The sequence below is a fragment of the Podarcis pityusensis genome (assembly GCF_964106645.2).
Source record: "Podarcis pityusensis genome assembly, chromosome: 2".
NCBI lineage: Eukaryota > Metazoa > Chordata > Lepidosauria > Squamata > Lacertidae > Podarcis > Podarcis pityusensis.
The window spans coordinates 31,439,962-31,464,764 of record NC_138029.1 but is presented as its reverse complement, the minus strand read 5'-3'; the positions used below and the strand labels follow the sequence as shown (position 1 = coordinate 31,464,764).

General features: G+C 45.7%; 1 protein-coding gene across 1 annotated transcript; it reads left to right on the top strand.

Annotated features, from left to right (window-relative positions):
- The first annotated feature begins 649 nt into the window (after positions 1-649).
- Positions 650-23,438, top strand: LOC308470510 (autocrine proliferation repressor protein A-like). The gene is made up of 13 exons (XM_080993895.1): positions 650-1,148; positions 7,652-7,826; positions 8,695-8,743; positions 10,137-10,259; positions 11,859-11,957; positions 12,116-12,205; positions 14,771-14,900; positions 15,965-16,085; positions 16,478-16,613; positions 19,099-19,187; positions 20,238-20,316; positions 21,439-21,504; positions 22,609-23,438. Exons 1-13 carry the CDS (start codon positions 965-967, stop codon positions 22,726-22,728), a joined length of 1,461 nt encoding a protein of 486 aa, XP_080850021.1. The 5' UTR covers positions 650-964; the 3' UTR covers positions 22,729-23,438.
- Positions 23,439-24,803: the final 1,365 nt, after the last annotated feature.

The window sequence follows — 24,803 nt, the reverse complement described above, 5'->3', positions numbered from 1 at the left end:
ATTCACAGGCCAGAGCAAAACTGAACTGAAGGGTTTAGCCAACCTGCTTATATAGAGCTCAACTACAAAGCAACAGTAACAACTTTCTGTAACTATCCAATCACTGAATGTCACTTTCAGTTCCTTATTTGCATATGCGGACCTGAGTGAAAACTATCTACAGTATCCCCCTGCTGGCCCAGGGTGAGAACTTCAGTACATAACAGTTACAATTCTCACTCAGCCATCTAATCACTCACAGAGAAAACACTCAGACTCCAACAGAGTCAGGCAGGAGCGGAAGAAGCGAAAAGCAGTTTCCACCCCCTCCTTTCTGAAAACATTGTCAGGAGATTCTTGCAATGGGAGAGGGTGAAAATATCCACACCCACGGCCCCCCATAATTGGCGCCTGTGGTCTTGGGGGGGGGGAGAGAAGCAACACAGCTAAGGATTCCTGCCCCCCCTTGCTACTGCTGTTTGTTATTGTCACCACTTCCCTCTCCCCCCCCCAAAAAAAAAGGAAATGGAAGGGGAAATTTACCAGAAGATGAATGGGAAGAAGCAATGTCAAGATACCTATATTTCTTGTATCTCCGTTTATTTTGTTTAAAATGTTCAGATTTTACAATGTTCAAAGCAACTCTCCCACACATAGGAGCCAACTGACTTGATAAGTGGGAGGGTGCTTTGTGACTGGAAGTCAATGAAGAATAACTGGCAGAATTACTTCCTGCGCTCATTAGATAAATCTGCATAAATGCTGTCTTAGCCATGTGATACAGGGCCCTCCCTGCTATGAGACTTGTATAGATACTGGAGAAAGTTGTGACATTCATGGAGAGAACAGCTCTAGATGAAAGCTTTGGCATACACCACCAAGCCTTGTGGAACTTTCCTGCTGGGAGCAACTGTGATCTGAAGTGGGAGAACTGCTGCTGAACAAAGGCAGGTACCTCTTTCAAGGCAACTATACCTGCTTGACCATGTATGCTGCTTTCTCTCTTCTCCTCCTGGTAGCCTGCCTGCCCTCTGGATGGGCGCAGACAGCCCTGGATGACTACGTCAAGCAGTATGACCCTCACTACAACTACACTGTCACAAAGAAGGAAGACAGGCCTGATGTGAGCATCTATACCCTCAACATGACCTCCTTGAAGTGGCTGAATGGTGAGAGCAGCAGTTTTGAAATACAGTGGAAGACATTTCCACAGGGAGCCTAATCCGGGAAGGTGGCTGCTGGGTGGGTGTGATCTGCACTGTGGGATGTAAGGATGTTGCAGAGTAGCAATATTTAGCAGCTAAGAAGCTAAAACATATGTAAGACTGACTCCCATATAGTCATATCTCATGTTGTGTTTGCTTCAGGTTATGTGTTTTCATGTTGCGTCCCGCAGCAACCCGGAAGTACTGGAATGGGTTACTCCGGGTTTCGCCGCTTGTGCATGCGCAGAAGTGCTAAATTGCGCTTTGCACATGAGCAGAAGCACTAAATTGTGCCACGCATGTGCGCAGAGACGGCGCTTTGGCTTGCGTCAGTTCCATGTTACCGACGGGTCTCCAGAACAGATCCCATCCGTAACACAGGGTTCTACTGTAAAGTATGGTCAATACATTCCTTAAATATTCAAAAGCTTTTACCTGAAGAACAGAGGATAAAAGAATGCACACACACATTCACGAAACATATGCTTATCCAAGCACAGTCTCAGCTTCACTTAGAAAAATGCAGCTTCTTGCTTTAAATCAAATCCTGTATCTTTTGCACTTCCAGTTTTGTAATCAGCCTGTACTTTGCCATACTGGGCCATGCCAGTTTCTCATTCAGTCTTGCAATCTGTTCTTCCATTCAGAGAGCCCATTTACTGCTGCACTATGTCTTCTTCATTCAGAGAGAAAAAAACCATTAATACTGTCCTCCTCACCGCTTACTAACATAGCCCGCTTCCTGAGCCATGTCATCACAGTGAAACTCACTCACACATGTAAGATGGAATGATGATATAAACAAGGGAGATACCTGTCAGGGAACTGCCATCGGAAGGAAGGGAGGTGAAAGGGCTCACACAGGTTGGGAGAGACTCAGCAGCTGAAGAGGGAACCAGTAGGGGGAGAGGAGGTGAGCTGAGGGAAAGTGAGCTGGAGGGATGGCTCAGAGACACTTCCAGCGAAAACAGTGGGGAGGTTTCAGGACCTCCTGTAGGGACACCCACTCCTCGCCGGAAACTGTCACGCAGAGAGTCCAGAAGACATGTTTCCGTTAAGGAGCTTTTATGTTGGAAGCGATTCCGAAAGCAACCACTGTCGGAATCTGCTAGTGACTAGAGGAGCCATGTCTGAGGGGCTCCGTCACAGACAGAGGTTTGTGGACTTGAACAAACTCTGAGGGGATACGATTTTACGCACAAGCAGCTCATCATCCCATCACAGCATTCCGACAGTCTTTGAAAGCAGCTTGTGCAGGAGAAGGCATCATGAGCAACCCAGCCGGAACCGGAGAAGCAGGAGCTGGAGCGGGTCCAAGCCTGGAAGAAAGGTACCGGGCGTTGGAGGTCCAGCTAGCGCTGCAGACGGCGAGGCTTGAGGAGAGGAGGGCTCAGGATGCAGACAAAAAGGGGAAAGCCACCCAGCTCGCCAGAAAGGTACCAGGATTGGTGCAGAAGTTTGGGGGGGAGCCCAAAGACTATCATGCCTTTCGGACAGAGATGCAATATGCCCTCAATCTGCAGTTTGAGGAATTCCCTGACGAGGAATCACGAGTGGCTTTCGTGATTGGGCATCTTGAAAAGGGGGCGAGAGACTGGGTTAGACCCCTGATGGCAGCGAATAGTGACGTCCTAAGGGACACGATGAAGTTCTTTCGCGCCATGGATCTGATGTTTTCCAGCGATATTGAGCAGGGAGTGGTGCGCAGACAGTTAATGGCTTGCAAACAGGGGAGCCGATCTGTCCGTGAGTACTGGACTGAGTTCACCATGCTGGTTCACAGATTGGGGTGGGACTTATCGGCGGAACCCATTCAAATGCTATTTGAAGAAGGGCTTTCTTCGGCTGTGAAAGACGAACTTTCCCGGGGCCCCAGGGCGGATTCTATGGACCAGCTGACCAAATCTGCGCTGACCATAGGAGCGCGCCAGGAGGCGAGAGCATTGGAGAGGCGGGAAGGGAAGGGGGAACGTTGGAAGGAGTTCCGCATTCCAGACATTCCAGAGCCAACTTTCCCGCCGGCAGAGCCGATGGAAATCGGAACAGCGCGCGCGCGCGCAGTTTCAAAGCCCAGTGAGGGGGGAAAGAAGGAGGGAAAAGGCGCCCGGAAATGCTATCTCTGCCAACAGCCAGGTCACTTTGCCAGAGTCTGCCCCCAGAGGAAGGAATGGCAAGGGATGGTGGGAGCTGTGGAGGGAAGAGAGGAAGAAATACCGGAGCAAGTAAAAGCCAACGCCTGGCTGCCACCGTCGGGGCACAGCAGCCAGGCCAAAGAGCAGTGAAAGTGCCCACGCCAGAACCTCCTAAACCCGCCCTAGTGATAGAAGTGGCGCTAGAGCTGCCAAACGGACACCCTCTAAAGATAAAGGCGCTGTTGGACTCAGGCAGCTCCTGCAATTTCATGAGCAAAGAGTTTGCAGCTGAACACCAGATACAGACGATCCCTTTAAGCAACCCCCTGCAGGTGACCACGATCGATGGCAGGGAGCTGTTGGGAGGAGAAGTCAGCTTGCAGACCGTCCCAATGATAATGAAGGTGGCAAGGCACACCGAACTGATAGCGTTTAATGTGGCCACCTTGGGAGGAGCTCCCATTATATTGGGGATGAGCTGGCTAGCGTTACATGATCCGCTGGTGGGCTGGCATCAGAGAGTGGTTTCTTTTGGTTCAGCACATTGCTTAGAACACTGCAAAGAGGGAAAGGGTTTGGCAGGGGCCCAAGCCACCCTAGCAGGGACTGAAGTAACGGAGAAAGTGAAGGTACCACGACAATACGCAGATCTCCGCGACGTCTTCAGCGAAAGGGAAGCTGACCAACTACCCCCGCATAGACCCTTTGACTGTCAAATCAATTTACTCCCTGGGGCACAGCTCCCTGTAGGCAAGCTGTACGCCATGTCAGACAGAGAGATGCAGGAGCTAAGGGCGTTCATTGACAAGAACCTGAAGAGAGGGTTCATCAGAGAGTCCAGGGCGGTGGGGGGCAGCCCAGTGTTTTTTGTGGATAAAAAAAACACGGACAAGCCGAGGCTGGTGTGTGATTTCAGGGCCTTGAACGCAGTGTCAGAACCAGTGGCCTTCCCTATGCCCAGGATTGACAACATTTTGACAAGGGTGCGGAAGGGAAAGATTTTCACAAAGCTGGACCTAAGGGGGGCGTACAACCTGATACGAATAAGGAAGGGGGATGAATGGAAAACCACCATGTTCACCCCTTTAGGGGCATTTGAATATCTCGTTATGCCCTTCGGCCTACATGCAGGCTCCGCGTGCTTTCAATCGTTTATGAACCACGTCCTGGGGCCTTTGCTTTACAAGAATTGTGTGGCCTTCTTAGACGACGTGTTGGTGTATTCGGAGAATGAGGAGCAGCATGTGAGAGACGTCAGAGAAGTGTTGAGCAGGCTGCAAGCCAACCAGCTGTGGGTGAAACTGGAGAAGTGTCAGTTTCATACCAAGGAGGTGGAATTCCTGGGGTATCGCCTGTCAGACAAGGGATTGGCCATGGATCCCGGCAAGGTCCAGGCGGTGCTGGAATGGAAAACACCCAAAACAAGGAAGGATGTGCAGAGGTTCCTAGGATTTGGGAACTTCTATCGTAAGTTCATCCGAAACTTTGCCCACCTGACGGCGCCCATTACGGACTGTCTCAGCAGTAAGAAGAAGTTCGTTTGGACTGAGGAGGCGGAGCGAGCATTTGAGGAACTAAAAAGGGCCTTCGCCTCGGAACAACAACTCCTGCATGTGGATTTACAAAAACCGATGAGAGTGGAAACTGACGCATCAGACAGAGCGATTGGGGCGGTGCTTCTGCAGCCAGGGAAGGAGGAGTCAGAGTGGAGACCGTGTGCCTTTTTTTCGCGAAAGCTGAACAAATCCGAGAGGAACTACACGGTGTATGACCGAGAACTACTCGCCATTCATGAGGCGTTCCGGAGATGGAGGCACCTGCTAATTGGCGCACAACATAAGGTGCAAGTGTGCACTGACCACAAGAACCTAGAGTATTGGAGGACGGCACGAGTGCTCAACCAACGGCAAGTGAGATGGGCCCAGGAGTTCTCCAAATTTAACTTTGAGATTTGTTACGTGCCAGGCCCAGAGAACATTAGGGCGGACGCTCTCTCACGCAAACCTGAATATTTGGAGGGGGAGGGAGCACCCGAAGAGAGACATGTCATTCCAGAGGACCGCTGGGTGTGTGGGGCGGCATTGGTGGGACAAAGAGAACTGGTAGAGGAAACAGAGAATGATGAATACGCCCAGAATAAGCTCAGAGGTCTTAGGGGTGAGGGAGAGGAACCAGGGGGTTTCGAGGAAAGAAATGGAGCTTTGTATTACAAAGGGGCACTGTATATCCCTGAAGGAGACTTAAGGGGGAGGGTACTCAAGCAGTTGCACGACAGCCCCACGGCGGGGCATTTTGGACAACACAAAACCATGTGGTTGGTCACCAGGGAATTTTGGTGGCCTAAGGTGAGGGAAGATGTACGGGAGTATGTAAGAGGGTGCGAGCAATGCCAGCGAGCCAAAGGGGAGAGGCGGGCGCCGGCGGGGCTATTAGAACCCTTACCAACCCCAGAACGACCTTGGGAGGCAGTGTCGATAGATTTTATGACTGATCTGCCGAAGTCCAAGGGGAAAACAGCCATCATGGTGGTGGTAGACCTACTAACAAAGATGTGCCACTTTGTAGCCTGTTCGCATGCAGTCACGGCGGAAGAGACAGCGAAGTTATTTGTAGAACACATTTTTCGGTTGCACGGGGTGCCATTGAGGGTGGTCTCAGACCGAGGAAAACAATTTACTTCCAGGTTCTGGAGGAAGCTCATGAGCTTACTGCAGGTGGAGGTCAACTTTTCGACTGCCCGGCACCCTGAAACCAACGGGCAGGCGGAAAGAGCAAACGGTGTCCTCCAGCAATACCTGAGGTGTTATGTCAATGACAGAGAGAATGACTGGGTAGAAAAGTTGGCGCTGGCGGAATTTGCCTACAACAATGCCGAGAATGTGTCCACAGGGATGAGCCCCTTCTTGGCTAATTATGGGTGTCACCCCAGGGCTTTCCCAGGGGGAGAAGGGGAGAGATGGAGCGTCCCGGCAGCCGAGCATTTTGTAGAAGAAATGGAAGCAATCCATCGTCAGCTCCAACTCAACTTAGAAAGGGCGAAGGAAGAATACAAGAGGCAGGCAGACAAGAACCGAAGGGAAGGTGAAACCATAAGGGTGGGAGATAGGGTGTGGCTGTCAACCCAAGGGTTGCCGTTCAAAGGAGGTTGTAAGAAATTAAGACCCAGGAGATTGGGTCCCTTTGAGGTCATTCAACAGATCAACCCAGTGGCTTTCAGGCTCCGGTTACCCAAACACATGAAACTGCACCCAGTATTTCACAGGTCGTTACTGTCACCGTATGAGGGGGGACGAGAAGGGATGGCCACTCGGGGACCGGTCATAGAAGAAAGAGAATGCAGCAGCCATGTGGCAGAAATCCTCGACGCCAGGTGGAAGGGGGATCAGGTGGAGTATTTGGTAGCGTGGGAAGGAGAACCGGAGTCAGAAAACACTTGGGTAATGGCAGAAGATATCAATGACGAGGTATTGATAGAAACGTTCCATCAAAGGTTCCCAAGGAAACCTCAGCCTGTGGAGAGGTTCCGGAGGGAATACTTTGGGACCACCGATGAGGAGGAGGAGTTGGAAGGATTCCCGGACTCGGAAGGGGAAGGGGAGATGGACTCTGAGGAGGAGGAGTACTTCGAGACCAGGAACCGCAACAGGTGGAGAGAAGTGTTCGAGACATCGGAAGATGAAGGAAGTTCATTCCGGGGTTTTGCCTCCTCACCGCCCGTAGAGGAGGGGGCGGGAGGGGGTGAAGGGGGCCCTGGAGGGGAGGTGGATGTCAGGGAACTGCCATCGGAAGGAAGGGAGGTGAAAGGGCTCACACAGGTTGGGAGAGACTCAGCAGCTGAAGAGGGAACCAGTAGGGGGAGAGGAGGTGAGCTGAGGGAAAGTGAGCTGGAGGGATGGCTCAGAGACACTTCCAGCGAAAACAGTGGGGAGGTTTCAGGACCTCCTGTAGGGACACCCACTCCTCGCCGGAAACTGTCACGCAGAGAGTCCAGAAGACGTGTTTCCGTTAAGGAGCTTTTATGTTGGAAGCGATTCCGAAAGCAACCACTGTCGGAATCTGCTAGTGACTAGAGGAGCCATGTCTGAGGGGCTCCGTCACAGACAGAGGTTTGTGGACTTGAACAAACTCTGAGGGGATACGATTTTACGCACAAGCAGCTCATCATCCCATCACAATACCAAACACTATCTTACACTCTGTTTCCATTTTGTTACTTTTCTACTACTACGTAGATAAATAAATAAAAATAAATAAATACACCTCCTGGGTGGAAAATGTATTTCAAAGGGGAAGGCCAAATCCCCCAATGAATAGATTCTGTGTATCTCTTTTCAGAGTCTGAATTGTCTAACCCAATTTGGTGGCATGAGCTGATCATCGTTGTGTCAAAGGAACGAAAAATGAATAACTCGTGTTTCCTGATGCTTGGGATAGGAAGAAATGATGACCTGTCTAGTAAACGAGATTTGAGTGTTGAGGACCTTGTCAATATAGCAAAATCATCTGGGTCGTAAGTAATTGGAGGGACCTCTCAGCAATGAATTTGGCACCATCTCTGCTGTGCTCTGTTAAGACTGTTAAGGGAATTAGCAGCCCTACAAGGATAGAGAACTGCAAGGCAGAAAATACTTGGAGAAAATACTTTTCCTGGTGGGGAATGAGGGTTGTACATCAAACTTGGACAACCCTCCAGCTGAGGAGGAATACCTCAGAATGATTTGGGGCTTCTCTGAAGCAAAGCAGGATTTCTTTGAGGCAGCTATATAGTGGTTCCCAAATTATTGGTATAGGAACTCAAGAGTGGCTGATGAGAGTGATGTAGTCTGAGCTGGAGCAACCAGCTTACACCTCTTCACACATTGAGGTTCTCAGGTAGACTGGGGGAGAACAAAGCCTTGAATACCTAGTTCCTCCGATGGTGAGTGGAAGTGGCAGAACAGTTTGCTCTGTGGTATTGACCCCTTCATACATTAATCAGACTTAAATATGTTGGTTATCCCACATACATTAATAAATTCTGTATTTTGCAACCTGTGAGTGTTTTTGCAGGAGAAAAAAAAGTTATAGCTAATAAAACAGCCAGAAACAAAAATGGACTGAAGATAACTAATCCAGCTCACTGTATTCAAGACAACTATGTTCCAGAGACATATCCTAGTTCATCTTTTCCCCAGCCCCCTAATAAATACGTATAAATTAAAACAAGATCTGATATATTGCCTGAATTCTGTCTTTGCCTTGATTTTAGTGTTAAAATCATAGTCATGATTGTTCCAAAGCTACCCAGAGCTATTAACTCTGGTCTCTTTGGCATCATTGCCTGTTGATCCCACACGGCATTTACTGCTGTTGACTAATATTTTGTTTTGTCTCTGAAGCTGTGCGGCACTTTTGGGGCAGATTGGAAACCAGCCAATCACCTACAAGGTACGTGCTCTAGGATCTTAGCCATGCTGGGAACTTCCCACACTGACTTTCAAACTCATGTAGGAGTCAGTTGGTTGGGTGGAAATGGGGAAACAGGTGTGGCTGTCACATTTTCCCTTTGGCAACTTCTACTACAGATTCTCTTTCCCCAATTTCACTCTAATGAGGGAAGTCTCAGAGCAAAATCCAGTAGAAATATGCAGTGTGTCCAATAACCTTTCTTTATAAGCTAATTACATTTCATAATCTGTTAAGAATTAACTATCTCTTTCATAGATGTGGTTCAAAATACTAGAATTAAAATGTGGGACTCACCTCCTTAGTCATGTGGGGCTCACCTCCTTAGAGAAGGTGAAGGTGAGAGCAGCAGGAGCATGTTCCCCAGATACATACTGGAGCCATGGATTCCCACGGCATTCCCAGTGGGTTGTACATGGGGCAACTGTGCCTCCTTATCACTAGGAGTTTAACAATCCTGGCCTGTGGATGGCAGAGCCTGGTTGGATGAGGAGGAGAGCTGATAGCCACCCACCCAAGAGCCCTCCAGGGAGGGTTCTGCAGATGATGCCTTAGGGGCCAGAGACCGGTGGTGGGACACCTAGAAGCAGTCAGCAGAAGGGATGAGCTGGGAGCTGAAAGAAGCAGGAGAATTGAGCAATCAAAGGGGAGGGGTCAGGAGAAGGAGGGCATTCCAGGACACGATTAGAGGCTGAGAATCACAGTGTGCATGCACAGTCCCAGTCCTGTTGATTCTTCTCCCCCGCCCGCTGGAGGAGTGTCATGCACATTGCTGAGCAATGGGCCAGACAGGCCCAGAGGAGGAGCTTATCCCTTCAACACCACCTTTATCTGCTTGGGTGTGATCCAGATTAAAAGGCCAGAGGGGGGAGGGCATGTCCAGAGCTTTGTTTCAACACCTCCACTGAGCTAAGATGAACCAGGAACATTGCTGTGTTGTCATTTTCTGCTAATAAAAAGCTAATTGCCTTCCATGTCTGTGTCTGCCCTGTGAATGACCTGGGTTGTTGATAGCCACTTGACAGTGCCTTACCAGGACCTCTGTTCCTAAAGGTTGTGTTTGGTGCCTCTTCAATTTGCAGTCATGGTTACTGAGGACTGTTTAGCCCAAATATATGTGTAAATGAAAGAAATGCAGGATTTTTTGTGGGGGTAGGGGAGGTATCGTCTGTTGGACAGGTTTGGCAACATTAAACAGAACAACCCATCCATCAACAGAACTGAACTTACAATGTCCAAGTGATAGCTAATTCCCTTCCTATTTCACCTGGTGCCCCTCTCTGTGAACTAAGTCAGACCTCTCAGGCTGTACTAGGGGTCCAGATGGGATGCCTCAACCAAAAACATACTCATCTTTCTCTTATTTTGCTTCTAGACAATCCCTTTGCAAATGTGCAAGAACAGCATTGAAAATGCTGCACTTGTTTGTTCGTGGTGGAAGTTCATGAACGACGAGAGTGAGCCGCCACATGTGCTGATTCAGTTTCCAATGGTGAAGGTAACTCTGGCTTTCTGTATTGGCTGGCAAGCACATGCTGCCATCATTCTGGGAAATATTCTTTATTGTTTCCAGAAACCCCTGAATGCTGGCAGAGTTACTGTAACATTTGCAGAGCACATATCTTTCACTTTATAAAACCAGCTTGCGCATCGCAGAATCCAGCAGAGCTGGTCTGCCCATGAGGCGAGGTGAGATGGCGGCATCAGGCGACAGGTCTGGGCGCAATGACTATGCCATTGGTGTCTCTGGCGTGGCTGTGCCTTCTCCTCTGCAGGTGCACCTCACCTCCTGTGCTCCAGGTGCACTGCTCCCACATGCCCATGCCCTCTGCAGTGGTGGTGGTTGTGTGTGTGTGTGTGTGTGTGTGTGTGTGTGTCCACTTGCCCATGCAGGGGTGCACTTGTGGTGGTTGCCTAGAGGAGGCATGGCAGAGGATGTATGGGCCCATGGAGGAGAATGTTAGAGCAGGGGCATGGTGGCATTTGAATGTATTTGGATTAAGGATACCCCCTTGAGGTTTTCACCTTTACAGAATGGCTAAGTAAATTCTAGTTATCTTTTAAGGTAAAGGGGACCCCTGACCATTAGGTCCAGTCGTGACCGACTCAGGGGTTGCGGCGCTCATCTTGCTTTATTGGCTGAGGGAGCTGGCGTACAGCTTCCGGGTCATGTGGCCAGCATGACTAAGCCGCTTCTGGTGAACCAGAGCAGTGCACAGAAACGCCGTTTACCTTCCCGCCAGAGCAGTACCTATTTATCTACTTGCATTTTAACGTGCTTTCAAACTGCTAGGTTGGCAGGAGCAGGGACTGAGCAACGGGACCTCACCCCGTCGCGGGGATTCAAACCGCCGACCTTCTGATCGGCAAGTCCTAGGCTCTGTGGTTTAACCCACAGCGCCACCCGCACCCCTCAGTTATCTTTTGGGAGCAGGTAAATTAGTTGTTTTCTGCTGCTACAATCTCCCATTGAGATTTTGGAACAAGAGGTCTGCAGGCTGGCAACACAAGAATGAGCCTTTTTTGCAGTGGCTCCTCGTTTGCGGAATTCTCTCCCCAGGGAGGCTTGCCTGGCGCCTTCACTACAGGTGGCAGGCAAAAGCTTTCCTCTATAACCAGGCCTTTGTCCTTAAACTATCCGGGGCCTTTGAGAAGTGGGTGGGATGTTTTTAATGTATTTCTCTTTCCTCTTGTATCTATGTGGAGTTTATTGTCTGTTTGCTTTTAAGTTGTTTTGCGTTGCTCTGGGCAAGATAAAGCAGTGAACAAATTTAATAAATAATCATAATGAATATTAAAGTCATGAAGATGAAACACCTTTTGAGGGCACTTAAATTATGCCATGCTGATAGAATGATATAGTCAAACCCAATGCAAGCATCTCCTTCAAATTCATATACAGTATATATAAAATATACATACATACATATACATCAAATCTACAAAAAATTAGAGAAAGGGAAATTAGAGAAAGGGAAAAAAGAGGGAAAGAAAAAGCATACCAACAATAAAAAAAGTAGAAAAAGACAAAGAAAAAAGCCTCAAAAGGCATCTCCTTCAAATTCTAGAGACTATAATCCTCTTCTCTTGTGTGCAGGCAGCTGTGCGTGGCATGGACACTGTAGCAGATTTAATGCTGAAAGAATCCGGTGGAATGATGAATATCACAAAGTTCACAGTGGCTGGTCTTTCCAAGGTAGGTATGGACTGCAGGCCTGTGCTGTATTGGATTTCCGGCACACCAGAATTAACCCTATGCATGCTCATCCCCATTTCACCTGTATATGCCATGTTTGGGCTCTCCAGTGGGAACTGAATACCTCTGCATCTTTTTGCTTTATGTCTGTATTGCAGCGTGGCTGGGCCACCTGGCTGGTAGCAGCTGTGGACAAGAGAGTTGAGTCATTTATTCCAATTATCTATGATCTTTTGAATATTGTTAAGGTGAGTATCTGTTCAAAGGATGGTGTACTAGCTGTGTGTACTTAGTCTTGAGTCTTCTTCATAGTTCCTTCATAGTACTCTGGACAAATAAGAATATGTTGGCCATTTGCAGGCAGGCCACAAGTGTGAGAGCCAGTGAAACTTCTGAGGAAGGGCACTCCACAGCCTCAGCACCACTGCTGCAAAGACCTTGTCCTGTGTCCTAATCAGCCATGCTTTTGAAGGCAAGGGACAGTGAGGAATCCCTCCAGTGATTGTAAGGGAGGAGAGGCAAATTTGTGGAGGGAAAATGGTCCTTCAAATATCCTGGCCCCAAATATTGGTTGGTTAACAGCTGTTTGGTTATGAGGCTGGGGAGGGACAAAGTGTAGAATATTTAAAATGCAGTCAAATCAATAATTAATGTTTTGCTAGACATGCTGAAATTCACAGAATTTTCCTGTAAACTTACCAGAAAGAACTCTGTGAGAGATACCCCCACTGTGCCCTGACATGGGGAGGGCATAGTTATATATTCTCCGACCTGCCTGGGCACACCCTCCTCTCCATTTCTTTCCATTCTGCCAGCAATGTGAAAACATCTGTTTAGTCTGAGCTCCAAGATCAGACTACATTTTAAGCTAGACATTAAGTATGTCTTAGCAACTGAATTACCATTTTAAGCCTGCCGGAACAAAGCTGCTGTATCTGATACTCTTCAACAAGTATTCTGAGTGAATGTTATTTTTACATTTTACAGTACTGTTTATGTGATTGTTGTCTTAAGGGGGATAAAAGGGGGAAATAGCAGGAAAATCTAGTCCGCCTTAACACATTCTGGATTACTTAAACTAAAAGGCTAAAACTTTTTTTTTTAAAATAATTTTTATTAACAGGCCAATCACATCACATTATCCATATCACATTAGTTCCAAATTATACAGCCAAATTTTAAATTTTGTTGGGGGTACCCATACATCAAGCTCCGCACGAGTCCAAAACAGCATCACTTATCTTACTGCTTTAATTAGACAGTTCTGTCCAGTTTGATCCGGATAGTCCTTTATTACTTCCTTTCTCTTCTTGTTGTTATCGTAAATTCCTTTCTTTGCGATCTCTGATGATTTTCACAAGCAGGTTAAAAGCTGGCATTCTATGTGGATTTTGTACTCTTCCAAAAATCATATCGGTCCGGGACAGCCTCTGTACAACGCTTCCATAAACAAAATTAATCTCCGGTCTGTCCTTTATTTTTCTCAGGCTTACCAAATAAATCAAATGAGTCTGGGGGCTCTGTCAGGTCAGACTTGCATTCCAACATTCCTTCTCATTTGAACGATCCTGATTCTCCTCCCCCTGTCCTTCTTTCTCCGGCAAGCCTGTCTTAGCGAGATGCCATTTTTTTACTGCGTCATAAAAATTTTCCTCTTTTCTCACCGTTCACCAGTCTTCTCTCCTGTTGTAATCCATCCCACATAAAATCCTGCCTATGATTCATAAAAACGCAACGATCTTGTTTCTATCTGGGGTGAAGGGTTATTAATATCACATCGTGCAAAGAAAAAGAGTTTTTTCCTCCACCCCCCCTTCGTTCCAAACATACAGTCTCCTTGTGGTAATTCATCAGAAGATTTACTTATCCGTCCATCACTCCTGGTCGCAGAGATCCATTAATCAGCAGTCTTATCAGTCGAGCTTTACTTGATGTATGTGCTTTCAGCTTCATTTCCAATCGTATGTTTCCAATTATAATTCCGAGCTGAAGCAACCAGCACGCGCTGATTGGAATCAGCGTCAGGAAGATCTGACTTCACCGAGGGCCTATGCCAAGTGTTCGGCACCACCATCTCTCGTATCAGGGGGTGCATTGTGAACACCGCTGGCGGGACAGTGCCCCCCATATCCGGGGGGGGGATTAGGAAGGCTGCATACTTCCCATAGCAGCCCCTTAGTACCTCGTATGGGTCAGAGAGATGTTATTGTCGGCCATCTTCCAATGCGCCACCTGGTGGCCCCCGCCTAAAAGGCTAAAACTAGCCTATCTAAGCTTCCTCTCAAGCTGCAAAGCTGAACTCACAAATGTGATGTTGAAACCTAAGTAAATAACCAAAAAAGCCATAGGTATTGACTGCTGGCACTATGATGGGGATAACTTATTGGCATGTTTTGTTTTGTGTTTATCATTTTAGCCAGAAGTGTACCTAGGGGTAGGTGAATCCAAACTCTGCCCAACTGGGGATGGGGTGCAAGAATAACCTATCAGGTGTTGGAGTCCTCCCACAACACCTGGAACACCCTACACCTGGAGCGGCTTCCAGGCAGAGAGCAGTACGGGTGCCCTCTCTAGTCCTAAGAAGGCACCTTCCTCCTATCCAGACAACCTTGCCTGCTTCTGAGATTTTTTGGGGGGGAGGCACCAATATAGCTCCTTGACAAGGGCACAAGGGACTCTAGGTATGCCTCTGAGCCTAGCCCTGCTATAAAGAGTTGAATAAATCTTGTCCTCCATACTATAGAACTTCAGGTTCTTAATATATGACACTTGCTATGTGCACATAGAATTCATTTGTGACTTCTTTGCTACAGAACTGGCATCATGAATACCGATCATACTGTGGCTGGGGCGTTGCATTGTATCATTTCTATGTCATGAATCTAACTCGGCAGTTGGACACCCCACGGTTCCAGGAATTAACTTCACATGTTGATCCGTTTGGTGAGCAATTCCTACCATCTCAGATTTCTCTGGTGAATCAGATGGTGGCAGAAGAAAGGATTGGATAAGTGGGAAAGGGCAGCCCCAGGGAATTTTGGTGGCACTATAATGCATGTGGGACGCGGGTGGCGCTGTGGGTTAAACCACAGAGCCTAGGGCTTGCTGATCAGAAGGTCGGCGGTTCGAATCCCCGCGACGGGGTGAGCTCCCGTTGCTCTGTCCCTGCTCCTGCCAAACCTAGCAGTTCGAAAGCACGTCAAAGTGCAAGTAGATAAATAGGTACCGCTCCGGCGGGAAGGTAAACGGCGTTTCCGTGCGCTGCTCTGGTTCGCCAGAAGTGGCTTAGTCATGCTGGCCACATGACCAGCATGTACGCCGGCTCCCTCGGCCAATAAAGCGAGATGAGCGCCGCAACCCCAGAGTCGGTCACGACTGGACCTAATGGTCAGGGGTCCCTTTACCTTTACCTTATAATGCATGTAAGATACATTGAAGAGCATGGCATCCATTTAATTAAAGGGCCATTTGGTGTGGAGTGAGGATTAGGGGGTTGTTGAATAGTGATTGTTGTTTCTTGTAAAAATATGTGAAAACATTGAAATATTTGCAGAGGGAGAACACTGAAAATATGTCGGCGTGCAGTGGGATAAGAAATGGGTCAACCAGATCAAGTCCTCTCCCCTTTTCCACTTTCCTTTTGGAAACCTTCCCTCAATCCTGTAAACTAGGACCTTCCTCATCTGAGGCATAGCAGCAAGCTGTGAAATCCTGGCTGAGGACTATGAGTTTGTGACATAGGAGCCAACTTCTAGGGGCCATGGCCCCCCACAATAAAATAATATGGGCTTAGTTTGCCACAATAAGGCTTTTAAACATGTTTTCCAGTTCTATTTTTGTTCCCACCTGTCCAAAGAATGTTTACAGCTCTTTAGGGATTTGTGATCTTTACTCCATTTCCCTTGTTTTCCAATCTTACCAGCCTTTGATGATGTAAATAAGCAGAGCAGCAACTTGAGAACTGCATGTGTTGCCCATTAAAATAACATTAAATTTTCCATCCTCAGAATATAAAGAACGATACCAAAATAGGACCCTGCTCATGATCTTATCAACAGGAGATGACTTCTTCCTGCCTGATGACTCGTACTATTTCTTTGATGAGCTACCAGGAAAGAAATATATCCGGTGAGTTCATGCTGCAAAAGATTACCAGACTGTCCTTTTCGAGGCAATGAGATCATTCCTCTGGTTACAGGCAATGACCAGATGGCTTGAGCCCCAGATGAGAGACAATACTGAGAAAGCACAGCAGATCCTCAGCTGTTGTGTGAACCCACTTCTGTAATATGAACAATAGTACCAGTGAAGAAAGCTGCAGATCTTTGCTGCACAATTCACATAGGCTTTGAATGATGATGCAATGGTTTTTTCTTTGTATATTTATATGTGTGCATTCTTTCCAAGGAGGAAAAACTCTGAAAAGTCAAATTTCTGTGATTAGAAGAAACATGTCATTGCTTTACCTTAGACTATTGCAAGGAAGGTATTTTTGTAAAAACCTCTCTGTTGCACTGCAGATTCATCCCGAACACTAATCACGCTATAACATCATTACCATGGAATAGAGCATCTATCCTTGAATCGTGTAGAGCCTTTTATCTCAGCACCATGCAGAATTTGACCATGCCTCAAATTTCTTGGAACAGGTCTGAGGTGAGGAATACATGTCTTCTTTTACGTACCAATTGACAAGAATAATTCAGTCGTGAAGTTTGTTCTGTAATTTAGACCAAGCCATGAATCCATGTTGTCCCTAAGAGACAGAAATTAAGTGTGGTCCTTTACTAAGGATACTCGGTCGAGCTCAAGATTCCTAAGAAGCTATCAGAATTTTAAAGTTCATTTGGCTGCAATCTTGGTTATAAACATCAAGGGTGGGTGAACAGGAAGTCCTTAATAATGTAGAATAGGATTACAACTGTTGGGTGACAAAATGTAACTTTGAATTTTGAAATAAAATAAAATACTAACGATAAAGAAATACTGAAAGCAGGAAAGTTGTTATGATTATATGCAAACAGGCCTTGCTTTATATTGTCTTTTACCAGTAAATGATGAGAACAATCTTCTTTGGCAATCACTTGTAGATGAGTAAGATTGTCTTCCATAAACACGGTTTTAACAATGAGTCCGTAAGTGATTGTGGAAGCCAATTCTGGATCCACACGTCCTTCCACAGTGGGGACCTTGGTTTCTGGGTGGGAGTTGATCACGGTGTGGATGTGCCAAGCATGCCTTCCTCTTAGCATGTTTCTCCCTTGTGTCCTGAGTTCGAGTGTCTTCAAAGCCCATGACACTTTTGGTAAAGTCTGTTCTCCAACTGGAGTGCTCGCAGGCCAGTATTTCCCAGTTGTCAGTGTTTATACTACATTTTTTTAAAGATTTGCCTTGAGACAGTCTTTAAACCTGTTTTGTTGACCACCAGCATTACACTTTCCATTTTTAAGTTCAGAATAGAGTAGTTGCTTTGAAGACAGTCATCAGGCAACAATAACTGTATGTGGGATAATAACTGTATGCTTTTCAATAAGCAGTTTTGAAAGAGATTTTCATTGTGGAAATTGTGCGATGGGAACAATAACTGGGATAGCTCAGCTGATAGAGCATCTTCCTTCAAGAAGACTGAGGGGAGTGTAGATCTTCCAGCATTTATCCTTACAACAGCTTGGTGAGATACATTTGGATGATGGGCAAAGAGAAAACTGTGGGAGGATCTCGCTTTGTGTATTTCCTGTATGTGGGCATTGTTGCCATTGAGAAGAGGTAAACACAACTGTGCAGTGGGATTGATTTCAATGGGTGTTGTGATGCTCTGCGCAGGCAGCTAAATCATTTCTCACCGGGCTGTTCTCATGAATGGGAATCACACTTGCCCATCTGCTTTTAAGCCCCACAGGTGCAGGACATCTGAATGATTGCTTTTCAATAAGCAGTTTTGAAAGAGATTTTCATTGTGGAAATCATGCGACGGGAACGTGTTGGCCTAACATCCATTAACACAATTTTTTAAAAATTGCCTCCCCTTCCAGGCTGCATTTATCTTTTTTTTTTTTTTTAAATGAGAAATCTGAGCACAGCTCTCCCCACAAGAAAGAGGGAGAGGAAGTGAGGAGGGAGAGACAGAATGGCTCGAGATCACTAAGGGGTCCCTGTGCCCAATTTTAGAGAAGGCAGCCCTACTTTTGGTTTGCTGGTGTCCTCTATCTGAAGAGCTTGGGTCAAGTGCCATTTTAAGATAAAGAAGAAACCCAAGAAGAAAGGGTTGGGGGCCTTGAATCACCCACTTACATTTAAAACCCAAATAACAGACTGAGCAGGCACACAGGTTTCCCCTGTATGTATAGATTAGTGTGCATAAATGTGATGGAGATCTGTTTGCTCCTTTTGAGAGGCAGAGATGCTGTGTAATTAAGGGGCCAACCTAAATCTCATTCCTTAAACAGGGCAGGAATTTGGAAGTGTATCTTCCTGATTTAAATCTAGCAATCTGGCCACGATGTGATACTGGCTCTCAATTTGTAATAAGTGCTACATTCCAAACATTCTCCAGATATTGAACAGACAAAAAGAAGGAGATGCTGATCACTCTAGTTTTTAAAAGTGTATCCACTCTTTAAAATATTAAATTTAGTCATAGTGATTTAACACAGACATAGTGGTTCAGTGCCAGGTGAGAGGCCAGGTGAGCATAAGTATTGGTGCATTTGTGTGATGTTTTTGATTAATTTTTTCTCAGTTTGCGAGGAATAAACACTTCACATGCAGCTGCAGTTACTCCTGGCCCTGATGAGTATAGATGCATAATACACACATTTGTCTCATTCCAGCATTGCATTTTTAGTCATATGCTTGAAGAAATATTCACTGTACACCTAAAAATGTAGGGTGAATATGCCGTAGCCTGAAAACACAAGCAAAACTTCAAGCTTCTCCATTTCCTTTATGTATGTGGCAACTATTTGGGTTGATCTCACATATTGTGTTGCATGACACAGCCAGTTAAAGCAATGATTGCTGTTGAATTAAATATGCTGTGGAAACAAATTTGTTTTCTGCACCTCCTGTTTGGGAGGATAATAGGAATGGGTGATAACTGGAGGAAGACTTGATAATTCTGTGCTATTCTCTCTTTTTCTAGGCAAATGGCAAAGGCATCATCTCTCTCTCCACAGATCAGGAGCCTTTAAAAACTAGATGTTTCTTTGCTAACACATGGCTCACCAACAAGTAGGCTTCTTTCAGAAATATCTTATATAATTCATTAATATATGGAATAATATACAAAGTCAACATTGCATACAAAAAAAGTTCCTGAGGCGCTGTCTTTCTTAAAGCTTACCAAATTTTCCTGAAAGCAAGCAAGCAAGCAAGCAAGCAAGCCAGCCAACCACTGGCTTCTATGAGTCAGCAAAGAGCTGCTCCACAAACTTCTAGGTCTCATCTGTGCTGCACATTAAAAACAGCATCATACCAATTTAAACAGTATAGTGGTACCTTGGGTTACGAACTTAATTCGTTCCGGAGGTCCGTTCTTAACCTGAAACTGTTCTTAACCTGAGGTACCACTTTAGCTAATGGGGCCTCCAGATGCCGTCGCGCCATCGCCACACGATTTCTGTTCTCATCCTGAGGCAAAGTTCTTAACCCGAGGGACTACTTCTGGGTTAGCGGAGTTTGTAACCCGAAGTGTTTGTAACCCAAGGTACCACTGTAATGGCTCCACACACAGCCCAGGCAAGGAATCCTGGGGATTGTAGTTTGTTTAATGTCCTAGGAGTTGTTAGGAGATCCATATTCCCTTCACAGAGTTACAATTCCCAGAATTTCCTGGAAAAGAGACTGATGGTTAAAGCACTTTGAAAAGTCAAGCTCTGTGAGGGCAATGGGGATCTCTTAACAAACTATGGCCCCCAGGGTTATTGCAGGAGAGAGTATTGGTGTTTAAAGTGGTATGGTACTGCTTTATATTTAAAGTGCAGGCGGAGCCCTGTACTTTCCCCCCAGAAATCCTACTAACAAAGATTCAAAAGGAATCACTGAGTCGGTCATTATGGATACTCTGGAACCTTTTGGATCAGGTTGACTGTATTAGAGAACCATCCTGATGGGTGAGTAACCTTGTATAATAAACAGTAACTTTAATTTCCATAAATAACATGATTACTTGTGCCGCAAAAAGTGAACTAAAAAAATAATATATTGTTGATAGTACTTTTCTCCACAAAACAATTTATTCTGTGCTCATGCCACGTCTCTTCTTTCCCTTCTCATTCTCAGGCGAGACTTCAGGCAACTTAGGCTTTCCCTTATTATTGTGAATCCTGCACTTTGGATTGATTGCAATGTTGTTAAAGTGGTAAGAGGATTAGAATTTCCTTAGTTTCTTCACAAAGCTGAGAATGTCAAGGGTCCTAAAGACACAGACAAACACGAAAGCCGTTCATGGGAAATAAATGTCTTCCTTTAAAGTTGGACTTCTGTTGCAGATATTGAATATTTGCAGATTTGCAAATCAGCACATTCATTTAGGCTTTCTGTGTGGCTGCGAAGGGTGATGATAACAGGCACCAGAAAGGCCACAGCTGGTACTTCATTTTGGATGAGCAGAACCTAATGTTCACCAGTAAGCATGTGGACAGAAGGGCCATTCTGGAGAGTCCCTGAGCTCCTTTAGGAGGAAGGGTGGGACATTAATTGAATGAATCTGTAAGAAATCAATCAAACCAATAAATATAATGGGATTCCTTCAATGTCTGAGTTACCCAAAGCATTCCCCTGCACCTAGCAGAAGAACATTGTCTTTATGTTGCAGTTGTAAAATCACCCATGCTAGGGAGTAGGGCTCCTTAATGTGGTGGGGAGTATGTCTCTACACGCGTAATAGGGGTGAGGAACCTCTTTCTGACATAAAGCCACATTCTCTTCTGCACAGCTTTGTGGAGGCCAGGGTCAGAGGCAAAAGTCAACAGAGCAATCAATGTGAATTCTACCATTGTGCAGTAGCCTAGTTTCTTCACACTCACACATCTTTCTCTATCCTCCATCCAAGCAAGCAAGAAGCATTATCAGAATTCAAGGACACATTCCAGTCAGGGAAAAACATTCCAAGTGGGGAGGAAAGCACAGCTGGTGAGGGGTGTGATTTCAGGTGTGTGTGTCCTGGAGATAATCCCAAGGGCCAGCTAGAGAGTGCTGACTTATTTAAGGCAGGAGTGAGAACCTATTCTACTCTATGTAACAAAGCAGGTTGGATGTCAGAGCCATTGGAAATATGTAGAGTGGTTTAAGATCACCTGGATAGAAGGGCTATGTTATCTGTGGCCATCCTCCACCACTGTTCCCTCTTCCCTATCCTTGGAAGACACAAACCAGGAACCTCAGCTCACTCTTCTTCAAATTCACACTAATGAACATTCTATAATTTCTTAATATGACACGTTCGCTTCTCAGCACCTTCTTCTGTCTTATCTCTTTGCAGGGAACAGGTGTTTATAAAGCAGAATTGTCAAAGCCATTACTTGGATGGAAGGGTTTCTTCATTGAGGTAAATATAATCTCTAGTCGAGTATTTGACTCATTCTTGCACAGCTTTTTCCTTAGCTTAATAGCAGCATAGGGGGAGGCAATTTCCATTGAAATAGTGGAAGAGGGAGGGGAGGTTTAAAACGTTCCTTTCCCTGCAACCTCCCCCTGCTGCTCAGCTGACTGGGAAACAAGTGAGAATGGTGAAAAGTGAAATGGCAAACAGAAACAAATAATCTTTATCTGGACTCTCTTGCTCTCTTCCTGCTGCTCTGCTGATCAGTGGGAGGGGTTTTTGTGCGCCATATAAGATTAGACAGCCGGTAGAGCAGTTGGGAATTACACACAGATTACACACAGAACAAGAGAGAGAAAACATGCATGTTTTTGGAGAGTAGACATACAGATGGGAGAATATGCATATTGGCCAGAGAATGTACAACATTCAAGTATGACATGCAAATTCCCCAAAGCCTGTTGGGAGGCATAATGGCTAACAAAGTACAGAATTCAGACGCTATAGGCAGGTTTCCCAAGCTTTATTAGAGAATATGCATATTGACCAAGAAATGTGCACAATTTCTTCTTCATAGAAACATGGGCTGCACATTTTCCATGAAGGCTGCTGAATGTGCACAGTGTCGGGTTTTATGCACATTAACGGTTGAACTTACATTCCCTTTAATATACATATATTAATTGAAACTAAGTTCTCCAAGACTGTTGTGCAACTGTATAAATAGGCACGACGTATTCTGCGATTAGGCACTGCTTCTAAAATCTGCAGTAAGATGCATCCATCATTTCTTTGATATCTCTGTGCTATAAACTCCTAATCCTGCTCCATTCAGCTCTCTGCAAAGGAACATACAGTGGTACCTCGGGTTAAGTAGTTAATACGTTCCAGAGGTCCGAACTTAACCTGAAACTGTTCTTAACCTGAAGCACCACTTTAGCTAATGGGGCCTTCTGCTGCTGCTGTGCTGCCAGAGCACGATTTCTGTTCTCATCCTGAAGCAAAGTTCTTAACTCAAAGTACTATTTCTGGGTTAGCGGAGTCTGTAACCTGAAGCGTATGTAACCCGAGGTACCACTGTATTGAGCAGAACTGCCATTTCTTTTCCAGGTAACTTTCAAAGGACCTGAGAACGATAAGCATGTTTTCACCTCAGAGGTTCAAATCACCCCAGACACTTTTCCATGTGCAGATTGCAGTGGAGAAGGATGCTATGGGACGCTGGTGTGAAACCCTGCAGAGAAAATGTGGCTCCTGTTGCTAACAGCATCCATGAGGGAAGACATAAGAGGCATTTGGAAAACCATGCGGAGAAGCGGATGGACAGAGAAGGAACCTCATGCAGAGAAAGCAGACAGGTCCCACTTAAACTAACATGAAATAGGTGCAAGGGTGTCCTAACCAAGGAGCAGATGCTGTGGCTGTGGGGAATGGGGAATGGGTAGGGTGGATGTATGAAGAATATCAGACATGAGAGGAAGGGGCTCATTCTATAGAATAATGAACAAGTAAATATGACACAGGAAAGTGTGCCTTTTTGATTCCCAGTGCCCTGGATCATAATAAAGAATATAGCTATGCTTTATAAGTCTTCAATGAAACTCTGTACTAGTTTCTGACCATTTTATGCAAACAGTACAATTCCTTATCTTACTTTTAAGACATTTTAACCTCATAATGGGATTAAATATTCTCTAATCTAAGTAATTAATTACCACTGTCATGTAAAGTGATTGAGTTCAAATTCTGCACAAGGCACAGACCAACAGCTTAACTTCTTTGGCTAGCTATTATTACCTGCCTTTAGAATCCATTCTGCTAAATGGGGATACAGTACTAAAAACATGAATATGCCTTAATATCACCTGCAGGGGTTTCCATTGTCCTAGTCCCATCTTGCTGGTTTTCCCTCCATTATCAAATATAGCTTGTTTCTGGCATTTGTGCATTTGGTGACATTTTCTTGTGTTTTGAAGGAATATGTGTATTGCAAGGAGGAAATTCAATATGATGTGAGATTCCCAAATGAGTGAAAATCACATTGAGTCTCAGGAAAACAGTAAAACTCTGGCAAAAGCAGAACACTTCAGATTTTTTGTGCATGACTAATTGCTAGCCCAAACAATCAGGCATACCAAAAGTTTGCCACCCAGGTATACCATCACATAACATACAGTCTCCCACTGATTTTCGAAGGAGTGAATGGTACCACATCTGTACTTCACACCCTTTCTCTCCCAGCCCTCTTTTCCCTTCCTCAGCTGCTTAACTCTTCCCTTCAAGCCCAATGTTGATTCGCCTCAAGCTTTTCCCCAAGCTTAATTTCTGCTGGGATGCTGGTGGGGGTGGGTGTTCATCAGCTGAGCAGGTATGTTGTGGCCCATGTGAGATTTGCAGATTGCACATTTCTGCACTAGAGACATAGAACACAAGGTTGTTTCTTGGAGGCTATGCATACTGACTGGAGAATGTGCATATTAGCTTGAGAGTTTACTATATGCAGCTGAGCTGTACATACCAAAAGACATAGGCGCCATCTCCTAGGGGCTGAGCTCCCTTTGGCTCCCCAATAAAATATTTGAGGAGCTGAGTTCCCCCAAAGTTTACGCATATCCCTTCTTTAACGCTGCTCCCTTCTTTATATGCAGACAGGGAAGACATATGAAAAGAAATTGGTTTGTCCCCACCATGTCTAGTTGTGCATTCCTAAACAAGGAGATATGACTCAGGACTCTGTCATTGTGATATCTCCCACCACAGAAGGTTTTTTCTTCATTGCAATGGTTTAAAAAAGCATGTATAATGGGGAACACTTCTCACAAATACATAAAGCTTACAGACGTTTCTCCACTATGAACAATCTAAATGGCTCAGAGCAATCATCATCATCATCCCCAGCCCATCTGACTGTGTTCCCTCAGCCACTCTGGGCGGCTTCCAGCACAGATAAAAACATAATAAAATGTCAAACATAAAAAAACCTCCCGATACAGGGCTGCCTTCAGGCGTCTTCTAAAAGTTGTGCAGTTCTTTATCTTCTTGACATCTTATGGGAAGCCATTCCACAGGGAGGGCGCCACTGCCAAGAAGTCCCTCTGCTTGGTTCCCTATAACTTCACTTCTCTCAGTAAGAGAACTGCCAGAAGATCCTTGGAGGAAGACCTCACTGAATGATGGGGATGGAGACGCTCCTTCAGGTATACTGGGCTGAGGCTGTTTAGGGCTTTGAAAGTCAGCACCAACACTTTGAATTGTGCTCAGAAACGTACTGGGAGCCAGTGAAGATCATTTAGGACCAGTGTTAT

What these genes read in the sequence shown, in the direction of transcription:
- LOC308470510 (XM_080993895.1), top strand. Translation starts at nt 965, where the DNA reads ATGTATGCTGCTTTCTCTCTTCTCCTCCTGGTAGCCTGCCTGCCCTCT. An exon ending in ATAGCAAAATCATCTGGGTC is followed by an intron (nt 7,827 to 8,694) that starts GTAAGTAATTGG and finishes TTGTCTCTGAAG; the next exon opens with CTGTGCGGCACTTTTGGGGC. An exon ending in ATTGCAATGTTGTTAAAGTG is followed by an intron (nt 20,317 to 21,438) that starts GTAAGAGGATTA and finishes ATCTCTTTGCAG; the next exon opens with GGAACAGGTGTTTATAAAGC.